Source organism: Nicotiana sylvestris, chromosome 5, assembly GCF_000393655.2.
Source record: "Nicotiana sylvestris chromosome 5, ASM39365v2, whole genome shotgun sequence".
NCBI lineage: Eukaryota > Viridiplantae > Streptophyta > Magnoliopsida > Solanales > Solanaceae > Nicotiana > Nicotiana sylvestris.
The window spans coordinates 138,692,399-138,706,089 of NC_091061.1; the positions used below are offsets into that span (position 1 = coordinate 138,692,399).

A 13,691-nucleotide genomic window follows, 5' to 3' on the forward strand; every position below is an offset into this window, starting at 1 on the left:
AGGAAAATGGGGGTTTTTGAAGAAAATTTCTAAAAAGAAAAATCATGATTTGAGGGACTGAATGGTGTCGGAATTTGATAATTTTTATATGGTTGAACTCATATGGGATGGGTATTCGGATTTTGTAAAATTTGTCGTGTTCTGAGGTGCGGGCCTGGGGGTCGACTTTTGGACCGATTTAAGGATTTTGTTAAAGATTGAGATTTTATGATCCGGAATAGCTTCTTATGTGTTTTGTTTGTGCTTTAAAGTTATTTTTGTTAGATTTGAGCCGTCCAGAAGTCTTTTCACCCGAGAAGTGCATTTTAGAGTATCGGTTTGTCGTCTTTGACGTAAGTATCTTGCCTAACCTTGTGTGGGGGATTTCCCCTTAGGATTGAGTCTTCTATGTTTATTGTAATCCGTGTATGCGAGGTGACGAGTGCGTGCTCAGACTTAATTGTGGATAGTTGACCTTTTAGGTTCTTAGGTCCTTATATTCACTAAGTAGGAAGTTGTTCTTGTCGTAATTGAGTTCTATGTGCTAGTTTCACCACTACATGCTTTAATTGGAATTTATTGTTTGATGATCCATTCTTATTACCTATTTAACACTTATCTGACTTAACTGAAGACTTTTACCTCTCCTATCGCCACACTATCTTTTCATAACTGCTTATCTTTAATTGAAATTGTTATTGTCTCATCCTATAATTATTTAGTCTTACCTGGAGTGATGATTATCTTCTGCTGCTTACCATTAATTGAATTGTTGAATATCCTTCGAAATTGCTCAATCTTAAAAAGAGTTTAGATAACCTATATCTTAGTTGACTTGCCTTTATTTGGGAATATGTGACTCGTGTTGACTTCCTTATTGGGACTTGTGCATTGTGGGAGCGTTTCTACATATTAGTATTCCTTGTTGAACTATCCCCTTTATGTTTTTCATTCCATACTATGGTTATTCCTGGTGAACTGGTTCTACTATTTTTTTTTGTGATTTAAACTTTTGGAGTTTATTTACTCGTTGTACTTCGCAATTCTGTCATTGTTGTTGTTGTACTGGTTGTGCTGGTGCACGAGGTTTCTGCCGTGCGGTTGTTGTTATGGGGTTGCATGAGGTTTTTGTCGTTCTATGGTGACTATTGATATATTGCACATGCGGCGTGACAATGCAGGATATATATACTTATATGTGGGTTGCGCATATGGCAAGACAAGGTGGGAATGTTATAATGCACGTGTGGTGAAACAAAGCGGGCAATCACTATATTATTATTGCACACGTCGCGAGACAAGGTGGGCTATGTCAGGGATTGATTGTGATGATTTTTGATGGACTGGGGGCATTCTTGTTGTTGATATTGTGTTGTGGTACGCCTACATGTATGAGCTTTATCTCGTGGAAGTTGTGAGAAAACATCTTATGTGTTGTTCGTTCTTTTCCTTATGCTTATTAGCTAGTAGGAACTATGTTAGAGCACTTGCACAAGCATACACGTAATTGAACACCACTATTGGAAATGAAGTTCTCCTGGTATTGTCAAGTATAGTTGTATGATAACTAGGGATTATAGTTCATTTTACACTCCTTTTTACTTGAGTTTTGATTAAAAATGTATACAAAATAGTCCTAAAGGCTTACATGTTGTACTTGTTTGCAGGGTTTGGTAAAAAAGGTGACAATTAGACAAAACCAGCTCAAAAAGGAGTGAATCATGCACAAGTACCAAGAACAAGTCAAAGCACAGTTGCAGCAGACCCGCCGCGGCTGCAATCCATTTAGTGCGGTCCGCGGTGAGGAGATTCAAAGAAGTGCCATTTTGGAAGCTCAAGCACTGGGGCCGCAAACCATTTTGTGCAGACTGCAATAGCCTCACTGCGGCCGCAATCGAGTTTATGCTGTCCGCGAAGCAGAGATTCATAGAGCTGGGATTTCAACTGTTGGAAGCCAATGCGGTCCGCGGTCCTTTTTGTGCGGACCGCAGTTGAAGCCATCGTGGCCGAGATGCATTTTATGCGGCCCGTAGTGGCCAGATTCAAAGAGTGAATAGTCAATCAAAGAAGCCTCATTGCGGTCCACGGTGCATTTTATGCGAACCGCAGTACCTCTTCAGGGATATTTTTCTCCAAAAAATTTGGCCTAGTATAAATACTTTATTTTCACATTTTTAGGTCATCTTTTGTAATCTGTGAAAGACAAGAGCATGTGAACGGTTGTGTTAAGCCATTTTGAGTAATTGTAGCTAGATTAACATTGTTTCTTCTTTATCTTAGTTTGTAATTAAATCATATGGGTTATTCTTCATCTATTTCTTTGTTTTCTTCCATTATTATGAATAGCTAGACCCTTTAGATAGGATTGTGGCTCAACCCTAGTGTGGGTATTTGATGGGTCTTTTGTTTTAAGGCTTGGGTGCTTATGGGTGGTTGATATTTAGACTGATTTGTGTTTTCCATATTGCATTAGTGGTTGCAAACACTAATTTGTGCCTATTTGACTTGGGCTCTTCTTGAGAAAGAGAGTTTGGGTCTAGGAAAATCATTCCAACAAGGAATTAGGGTGTAATCAAGAGATTGATAGCCCCAATTAAAGGGTTAAATCTAGAGATAGTAATACCCCACTTGAGCCTATGTTGCTTGCACAATTTTGACACCTAATAGGTCTTGAGAAAGTCAATTAGGGAAAAGTCACTCAAGCTACCGAGAGGTATAGAGTGAGTAGTATCGTGCATTAGTTATATCGCAATCCCCAACATAACAACTTTGCCTTAGGCTTAAGAACCCGTCAAGTATTCACCTAGGAGAAAGTCACTTCCCTGGTGCCACTTTAACTATTTAGAAAACCTTACAAGTATTTACTCTTAGTTTAGTTTAGCATATCATTAGCATAAATATTAGAAGTAACAAACAACCAAAGAGTAATTAAGAACATTACGTATCTCTAGTTTAGATAGGAATCCAATTCCCACTTCTAGCTCCATGTGGATTCGATCCCATCTATCTCGGGTAAAAGCTACTTCGACTGCTCTCGCCATTGTGTAGTGGTGTAGGGTTGGCTCCGATCAATGTACACCCTTGTCTACATGCCGTATATGTGACAGTGGCTACACTTATCATGGGAGTCGTCAGCATGATCATGAGGTGTGATAAGGGCACATGATGCCAAGTATTAGGGTTCAAGTATTGAGACACGTGAGTTGCAATTTGTCCGAGATTCGGTATTTCGTGGAGTTTGTTGCTAAGACATGACGTGAATACTATCATAGGTTCTAAGTTATTGCTTACCTTTACTGTATTTGTGTTTTAGGATTTGGGTTTGTTTTCGCTCGCTCTTCTATGTTATTTTTATGGTATTTCTGTTGTTACTTGTTGTTTTCTTCCCTTATTGTGATTGTTGTATTGTTAGCCTATCATGTAGTCTTTATATATGCATCATGTTCTGTTGTCCCTATGCTTATATTTGTATAATTTATTAGACCAGTAAATGTCTTGACTGATCCTCGTCACTACTCCACCGAGGTTAGTCTTGATACTTACTGAGCACCGTTGTGGTGTGCTCATGCTACTCTTCTACCCATTTTTTTGTGCAGACCCAGGCATTGATCGTTAGTAGTTGTGCGGATCATTGCTGAGGAGACTCAAGGTAAACCTGATGTTGCGTTCGCAGGCTTTGGAGTCACCTTCTTACTTGTATTCAACTGTTTTCGCTCTTTTCCAAACAGTTATATTTAGATGTGGTAGCTAACTCTGTAGAGCATATGGCTTGTACACCGGGTTTTGGGAATATATTCATTGTATAAAGGATTCATTCTAGAAGAAATTTTTTTGATATTACTATTTATTGTTGCTATTCCGTAAATATTAGGCTTACCTAGTCCTTAAGACTATGTGCCATCACGAAACCCAATGGAGGGGAAATTGGGTCGTGACACTCAAGCTAGAAAAAAGATTGACACATAAAAAAGTTGAAGAAATGAAACTCAAATAATTTTGAAGTGAGAGCTCCACAGCATAAGTATAGCAAAAGGAATTAAATATTCTAATTAATTTCTCCATACTTGCTTATCCAAGGTCTTAATGAGTAGATTAACTCACAAGATGGGGTGCACTCCACACCTACAACCCCAGGGTCATGGGTTCGTGTCATCAAAGGAGCAATAGCTCTAAGATCGATGACCATTGGTCAGGGGACTAAAAGATAGATAGAATCCACCACTTATACACAATGTTAAATAGCGAGATTTATAATAGAATCGACAAAATCTATATTAGGGTTCATGAGGGTTGAGAGAAGGTTCGAGAGAATCTTATATACACTGAATTAGAAAATAAATCTTTCGTATAATATGAAAATGGTCTTTACTATTAAATAGAGGACCTGACCCGGTAGACTGCCTATTACAAAATAATGGACTCATTATAAACATGGGCCTAAATACTAAGATGCCCCAAATGATCAACCTGCATCCAATATCCTAACAGCTCCCCTCAAGTTGGAGGGTGATTAAAAATCCCCAACTTGCTAAGATGAAAACAAGTTGGAGGGTGACTAAAAATCCCCAACTTGCTAAGATGAAAATGATGAGTCAAGAAAGTGCCTTCGCAAGGATATCAACAACTTAAGCATCACTAGAAACATGGCCCAAACTGATTAGCCCATCACCAATTTTTTTCTCTGACAAAATGACAGTCCAGCTCTATATATTTAGTCTGCTCACGAAAGACTGGATTGCGCATAATATGTAAGGCTGCCTGATTATCATAGTACAAAAAAATGGGAGAGGAAGAGGAAATACCAAAATCAGCCATCAGCCTTGAAAGCCAACTGACCTCAGCTGCAGCTTTACTCATGGCCCTATACTCAGCTTCAGCAGAGGGAAGAGAGATCATAGGCCGCTTCTTGGATTTCCATCTCACCAAACAATAACCAAGGAAAACGTAGAAACCAATCACAGATCTTCGACTATCAGCATAGGAGGCCCAATCACTATCTCAATAGACCTTCAAGGAGCGATCAGATGAATTGCTGAAGAAAAGGACAAAATCAGAAGTACTCGTCAAATAACTCAATAGGTGCAAAACATCCTGCATATTAGGAATACAAGAAGCTTGTAAGAACTGACTGAGATATTTAACTGCAAAGCTAATATCAGGCCCGATATGTGTTAAGAAATTCCACTTACACATCAAGCACCTATATTCCTTCGGTTTAGGCAAAGGATCACAAACAGAAGCCTTAAGTTTCTCATTAAGAGCAAGGGGACAAACAATATGAGAAGAGGCAGAAGAAGCAAAAGAATCCTACAATTCATGCACAAACTTCTTTTGATGTAGAAGAACCTTAGAATCAGAATAAAGAGCCACAATCCCCAGAAAATAATGAATAGAACCAAGGTCCTTGATTTTGAATTGTTCATGCAAGAAGGCTTTTAAAGATGAAATCTCAGTCAAGTCAGTCCCAGTTAGGATTATATCATCCACATACACAACTAGAATGACTAAAGAAGACCCAGAAGTCTTAGTAAACAGTGAGTAATCATTTAAAGACTGAGAATATACTCTAGAACAAAGGGCCCGAGACAGTTTAGCATACCATTGTCTGGAGGCCTGTCTCAAACCATAGAGAGACTTAAGTAGCTTGTAAACCAAAAGACCAGAATAAGAACCAGAAGGAGGAACAGATAAACCAGGAGGCACATTTATAAAGACATGCTCATCAAGATCCCTATGTAAGGATGCATTATTGACATCAAGTTGAAATAAAGGCCAGTGTTGCTTAAAAGCAATAGCAATTAAAGACTTCATAGTAGACATTTTAACAACAGGAGAAAAGGTTTCATGAAAATCAACCCCTCAACATGAGTATCACCCCTAACAAACAACATGGCCTTATATTTTTCCAAACTCCCACCAGCTCTATATCTTACTTTATATACTCATTTGCAGCCTATAGGCTTCTTATCGGGGGTAGCCTAACAATATCCGAAGTTCTATTAGCCTCCAAAGTCTCAAACTCCTTCTCATGGCATCCTGCCACTCATGGACTATAGCAGCCTGAGAGTAAGTGTAAGGCTCAGGAATATGGAGCTGAGTAGTTGACGAGCGCAAAATCAGCGTATAAAACTTAGGATCGCTAGTCAAAGATAGTATAGTATTAAATCTTCTACACATAGATTGGGTTAAATAATGCTCAAATAAATCTTCATCTTATTCAGGAAAATAAACCTTTGATTTTGAGTTATTATCGAACTAAGAATAATAACTGAGATTATCAATTGTGAATGAATAATGGAAATTGAATGACTAAGTAAGCAACGATTGAATATCAAGATGAGAAATAAGTGCGCTGACAAGATATGTGATCAACTATTAGTAGGGGCAACTTTGTGTTATGTTCACTCTTAACGTTTATTAAATCCTTCGATTTCAACAGATGATTAGACTATCTTAAGGATTCAATTCTTCTTCCAAATGAATAAGAGTGCACTAAACAACCTAATGATATGTGATATGAAAATATACAAGAATATGTTGAATGAATGATATTAAGAAGAACGATCTCGACTATTCTTCTATATTGGATCAAATGATAACTCTATAAACTCTTTTGATTACCTATGACAATCGTGAAATCAATGCAAACAAGATAACACAATGCGAATTGTAGCAACACTTCTCTTTCGATTGAGATAAAACCACAATTAACCCTGCAATTCAATTAGTAACTCATTCGACGAATTCAGACAACTAACAGAAAGCAAACCCAAAACAATAGTCAAATCGCAATATCTGTCAATAACCCTAAGAAAGATTACTCCATAGTGGAGAAGTTGTTCGTAACAAGGGTATTAAGAGAACAAGAAAACATTACAATCCCCAAAATCAAACAAACTTGCGTATTGAATGAATTGGATGAAGTATTCAGAGTTTATATTGTTTCCTTGCCTTCTTCTCTCCAAAAATTGCACCAAAATCCGAGATTCCTAGTTTTGGGATGAGCTAGGCTTCATATAGGTCAAAAGACTGCCTCCAAATTTACAAAAATAGGCTTGACAAGAAATCCCTGAGATGGACGTGCGCGACTGCACACCTGGGAGTGTGACCACGCTCATCGACACATATCTTTGGCAGACTTCTGTGGCACTTGCGCGCTCATGCGCGGCCGCGCATGAGAGTTTCTTCTTTCATAGCCTATTTTCCTGGCACTTAGTGTAATATTCGTCCATTTATCCCCTCTGCACCACCTGCACTAAAAGACAACATATTAGACCTAAATTAGACCAAATCTCTATCGAATCAATGAAATCAAAGACACAAAACGGGCATAAATATTGAGTAATTTTAAGCTCATCAAACACCCCCACACTTAGCTTTTGCTCGTCCCGAGCAAATCTAAAACTAAATTGCTCCTAGCACTGCAACCACCTTAGATAAGTGGCCGGCCAAAATCAACTCGATACCATCCTAGGGTCACATTCAACCTCAACACAGGTCATGACATTCCACTAATGTTGTGGTCAAATTGGCGCCAAATCCTCGACACACCTCACAAGAAAAAGGCAATGCTCATTCGCATACCAATTGAAAATAATGGCCTAGGGCAATACACAACAATCACTCGCCCTCACAAAGAAGTGAATCATGCTTTCAAGAGTACCATAAGCTTCTCTATCGTGTAACTATCTACTAATGTAGGAACATTCTCATCTAGTTCATGTAGGACTTTGCATTTGGTTGTAACGTAGGCTATGGGGCGGGTTGGATATAATCTGTATAAGAGTATTTTCACCTCCCTAAGCACGTTAATACCTACAAGAACATACGTGACCAACACCTTTTTCAATTACACTACCCCCAAACTTCCAATTCAGAATAGCACCCATTTCTCATCTCTTTTAAGCACAACATAATAAGTAGGGGAATGTTCATTTTTATTTCCTTACTCAACATTAGTATATATCTTTTTTTTTCTGGGTTTTTTTCTTTATTTCACAATCCCCTGCTCTCACGCCTCACATACATTCATGATGGTGCACCTTTTTCTACTTATTATTGGTTCCACTCAAAACCAACCCCCACCCCCACACTTATGTCTGTTCATCTTTTAGCATCACACACAAGGCATTCAAGTGCTTAGGGATGACTACAGGCTCAGGTTGTAATGTGGTTTCCAACAAAAGAGGAAATTAGGCTCAACTGGGCTAACTTATCAATTCTTAGGAGGATTCAATGCAATCGAAGAAAAACACTATCAAAGAAAGCCTACGGTAATCTCCAAACTCAACTATTACTTATGATTTCGCTTGTCCATAACCAAGCCAAGTTCTAGACCCTGTCAGGCATGATCACTAAGCAAATATCTGCCTTACCACATATAGCACTTTGGATAGGCCCACAATTCAAATCGTAGTCACCAATGGTCTCTCTAACTTACAAGGGCAGGATCATGCATCCCACCAGTCAAGCACAGTCAACTTTGCAAACCACAAGCAACTTTTCAAAAAACATATCTTAAAAAAAATAACAAAATCTACTCTAAAAGTATCTGATTCAAAATATTACAACCATGGTAAAGAACTGAACAAGAAACCCATGGAAGTACAAGTGAAGAAGTTATCCAAAAAAAGCTAATAAAATATTTTTGGAATTTTTGGTTTTGTGGTTTTTTTTTTCAATAGGAAAGCAAATTAAATGGCGCTATTTACAATACCCTTACTCCCACACATAACTAGTGGCATGTCCCCATGTCACAATATTAAAATAGAAAGGTGAAAGAAACTCCCCTGATTGGGTTAATCCGTGTCGGAGACAGTGCCGGGCTCCTGATGACAAGCCCGACCAAGTGCACGCAGCCATGCCATGATTTTCTACTAGGACTTGGCATTCTGTCTAGAAAGTGAGTCCACTCGAGTGCCCAAAGCAGTGACAGAAGTGCGCATCCCCTCCATCTCCTATTCCAAGGCAACCATTCATGTTTCCCATACACCAACGGAGGGTTCTCCAACACCCTGCTCATGCGGGGTAGTAGCATCAATATCCTCTCTGTGCACCTCCCTTTCCTCGAAGGGCGCATCAGACTCCTCACTCTCAACCTCCAGAGCCACAACAGGTTCTTTCCCAATGACAACTTTATTAGCCCGAAATTTCATTTCTTGCTTGACCTTTCCGTTCGTAGCCTTGTTTTCAAGTACTCGTGCCTCACGACACAACCGAGTGACTAACTATGGGAAAACGAAACCATACCTCTGCACCGGACAACGAATTGTCATCTTGTCTTGAATGGCCATACCCACATCAAAGTCGTGGCAAGTGACAAAGCACTAAATCAGAGCACCCTGGTGTCCATTCACCTCAATTGTGTTGCTGGAATGCATTAGGCGGTTATTAATGATGTATAGCCAACACTTCCCCTCAAATGTGAGTGTAGTAGAGTGAAATTTATGGCCCATGATTAACCATATCACCTCCTTCCCGGGCACATAAATGGTCTCAAAGAACATGGTCTACGGGCATGATTCCTTGTTGTGCACCAAAGAGTAGTTGGCTGTATCAAGATGGTCAGCGTACGTTGGTAGGTGATAGGCCTTTTGGATAGCCTCTTTGGAAAATTCCACCTTTTTCTTCCGAACTGTACACACATAGTCCTCATGTTTCGGGAAATTTGCATAGAATTCCCTAACAACCATTAAATTTGCCTTATTAGGTTCTTCGAAGAACACCCCCATTCCTCGCTGGACCAATTACTCATAAATTCTGTAACACTCATTGAGGAGATAACTAATGTTGATTCCCTTTTTAGGTATTGGCCTTTTGCCCGTCTTGCTATTAAACCGTTCTTGGGCCTCCCAGGAGACGAACTTGTTTTGATCATATGGGTGATACCACCTGGACGTGCCCATATCTTTATCTCTAGACGTGCTTGCTTGCCTAGCTATGGAGGCACTCGGGGTTTTTCTTTTCTTGGAAGTGCCCATTTGCACCTGAGGGGTCAATTGATGGAAACACACTTAAGGAGGGGTGAAAAAAGGATTAAGGGAGTGGTGTGGTGTGTGTGTTTAGTCGTGGAGAGAGAGAGAGGAAGGGTTGGGGCCAGTTTAGGGTTTAGTTTGATGAGAGAGGAGAGAAAAGGGGGAAAGATTAGAAGGGAGTTTAGAGAGGGGACTAAAATCCAAGTGTTAAACAAAAAAAGGGTCGGGTACTTACTTGTGTGTGGTCAGGTGCGCGGTCGGATCCACTCGTGTGTGGCCGCACACACATGCCAGATTTCTGTTATACGTACATAGCCTGATGCACGATCAACCCTCCTCATGCATGGTTGCTCACCTCCAGGCTTGCTGACGCCATATTCTGCGCAATCAAATGAGCGGTACACCCTTCCCGGTCGTGCACCTAATACACGCACAAAGTGCTTTTATAAATCCTCAATTCCGCACTTCCACAATATATACTTTTCTGCAAACCACCAAATCATAATATACACTAAATTTTACCTAGTCTACTCTACAAAAAAATAAAAGAGAAAAATCAAGTTAGTAGAAGAGTTAGAGGTAGTTCGGAGTTATAGTTATTAGCTTGACTCAACTAGGCATCCTCAACTGATTAGGATGCTCGAGGATTGCTGAGCAAATCCTCCAGCAAGATATGGTTTTAACCCATGCCCACTGACTTTGAGATTCTCCGTTCCTTCCATGTTCTGGACCTCAATCGCCCTATATGATGATAAATGTTTCACCTCATACTGTCCTGTCCATCTAGCTTAACTTTTCTGGGGAAAAATCTGAGTATACTATTGTATAGAAAGACCTTTTCCACTTCATGAAATTCTTTTGGTTTAATCAAATGGTCATGCCATTTCTTCTTCTTTTCCTTGAAAATTCGCGCATTCTCACACGTGTCCAATATGAATTCCTTCAGCTCATTCACCTGTGACATTATGTGCCCACCTGCAAGACTAAGATCAAGATTAAGCAATTTAATTGCCCAATAAACCTTATGTTCTATCTCCACGGGTAAGTGACATGACTTTCCATATAACAACTTGAAGGGTGAAGTCCATATGGTTGTTTTGAACGTTGCTCTATACGCCCATAGAGCTTCATCTAACTTTACTGACCAATCTTTTCTGGAAGCACTAACCATTTTTTCTAGAATTCTTTTGAGTTCACGGTTAGCTACTTCTACCTACCCATTAGTTTGCGCATGATATGGGTTCTTGTTTTATGAGTTACCCCATATTTAGACAACAGTGTGGCAAACTGTTTATTGATAAAATGTGACCTATTGTCACTGATGATGACTTGGGGAGTTCCAAAAAGGGTGAAAATATTCTTCCGAAAAAAATTCACATACTACCCGATCATCATTTGTCCTAGTGGGGATTGCCTTAACCCACTTGGAGATGTAGTCAATGGCCACTAGGATATACTCATAGGAATGGGAAGACGGGAAGGGACCCATGAAGTCGATGCCCTAGACATCGAAGATTTCACATACCAAAATAGAATTCAAGGTAATCTCGTCCTTCTTACTAATGTTACCTATCCATTGGCACCTGTGACATGCAGCCATGTAGGATCTAGCGTCCTTATTGATGTTTGGCTATAATTATATATTTTTAATGCATTATTTATCTTACATTTTGGGGCTTTAATGCTAAACTATACTATATTTGGGCTTAATTGAGTTATTTTATGTGTAGGTACGTTGGAGATGAATTTTGGACAAAACGACGAATTTGGAGTACATGGTGAATAAATCTTAAATAGTGTCTTATGATGGAGGATCAAAATTATTCAATGTGGGAAAGAAACAATGCAAAGGAGTGGTTGAAATTTTTATGAACTTTGTAAAAGTTAAAGTGTGGAGTAGTTGGTTTGGCTTTTGAGTGGAACTAATGAAATAAGGAGAAAGATGCACTGTTTTGAAAAAGTAAGAACTACTTGAATTGAAAAATATATATATATATATATATATATATATATATATAGTTGTATTGTTGTGAAAAAATATTCCTTAATAGTGGTAACTCTTGATGTAATTATGCTTAAAATAAGTATGGAGTTAATATACATTAATGTGAAGGTGGAGTATGGTTTGACATAAGTGTGGGTTTGAATGTATGTATGTATTAAGGTGCTTAGGGAGGTTTAGTCACTCTTATATCCAAATGTATCCTACCCAACCTGCAGCCGATATTGCAACCAATTAAAGTCCTACTTGATCCTAGACTGAATGAGCTTGATTAGTAGTGTCGTACACTATGGGCAAGCCTATGGTGCATATTTTGTAGCATATGAATGTTATTTCTGAGAGTGAGTGGAATCTTTCTATCTTGAGTTCCTAATTGTTCTTAAAATCTTATTGTGTGTGGAACTAAACTCTTTTGTTGTGTGAGGGAACTTTATTCATGAAGGAAAGGTAATGTTACTGACCTCTATGTTAGAGTAAGTGAGTGAGTTATGAATAATGGATGGTACTTGTGAGTCATATCTTGAGGTGAAGATGTTACACTCTTGTGTTTACTCTATTTTAAGGATTCTTGGTTTGATGAGTTAGGAGAATTATTTAATAAGGTTGTGTCTACATAAAGTCTAGTTTGATTGCTCGAGAACGAGCAACGTTTAAGTGTGGGGTAGTGATGTTTGGCTATAATTATATATTTTTAGTGCATTACTGTAACAACCCGACCGATTATTTTGAGCTCTAGCGCATCGTTCAGCAGTTTGGGGCCATGAGCAGCTTCACTTCAGGTATTATGACTTGTACGCATGGTCGGAATTGAATTTCGGGGAATTCAAGTTGATTTGGAAAGGGAATTCTCATTTCAGAAGCATTAAGTTAAAAGAATTGACTAAGATTGGATTTTAGAGTAAACGACCTTGGAATAGGGATCTGAAGATTCTAATAGGTTTGTATGATGATTTCGGACTTGGACGTATGCACCGATCGGGGTTTGGATGACCGGGTGGCATTTTGGTGCCTACTGTGGAAGTTAGCATTTTGGAGGAAATTTCATAAGTTTGGGTTGAAGTGCATTTCAGTATTATCTATGTCCGTTTGGGATTCCGAGTCTGGGAGTAACTCCGTATGGTGATTCTGGAGTTGGGAGCACGATCAGAAGTTAATTCAGAGGTCCGTAGGTCATTTTGACCGAGAGTTTGACCTTTTGATATCAGGGTTGGATTCCAATTTCAAAAGTTGGAGCAGGTCCATAATGTCGAATATGACTTGTGTGCAAAATTATAGGTCAATCGGACATGATTTGACGGGTTTCAGCATCGAATGTAGAAGTTTGAAATTTCAAAGTTCATAAAATTTGGATTGGAGTATGATTCATTAGTTCGTCGTTGTTTGATGTGATTTGAGGCCTCAAGCGAGTTCGTATCATGTTTTGGGACATGTTGGTATAATTGGTTAAGGTCCGAGGGCCTCGGGTGGATTTCGGAAGGTTAACGGAATGAATTTCGGACCAAAGAGTTACTGAAATTTTCTGCAGATATCTGTTTTGACAGCAACTAGTGCAATCGCGGAGCTAGATTTGAAAGCTTATATCTCGACATTTATAAGAAATCTGAAAATTTACGAAACATAAAATTGTTGCCCTTGCATTCTAGTTTCTATAAAGATAAACCATTCATGATTTGGACATTTTATCAGAAAGTTATGATCGATTGAAGATGGCTGGTGGAGCAGTTTCGACAGAATTT

At 39.0% G+C, this 13,691-nt stretch overlaps 1 protein-coding gene across 1 annotated transcript; it reads right to left on the reverse strand.

The window, feature by feature from the left end:
- Positions 1–10,713: 10,713 nt before the first annotated feature.
- LOC138869375 (uncharacterized) lies at positions 10,714–11,124 on the reverse strand. The gene has a single exon (XM_070146988.1). The coding sequence runs from the start codon at positions 11,122–11,124 to the stop codon at positions 10,714–10,716; it is 411 nt and encodes a 136-aa protein (XP_070003089.1).
- Between the last annotated feature and the right edge of the window lie 2,567 nt (positions 11,125–13,691).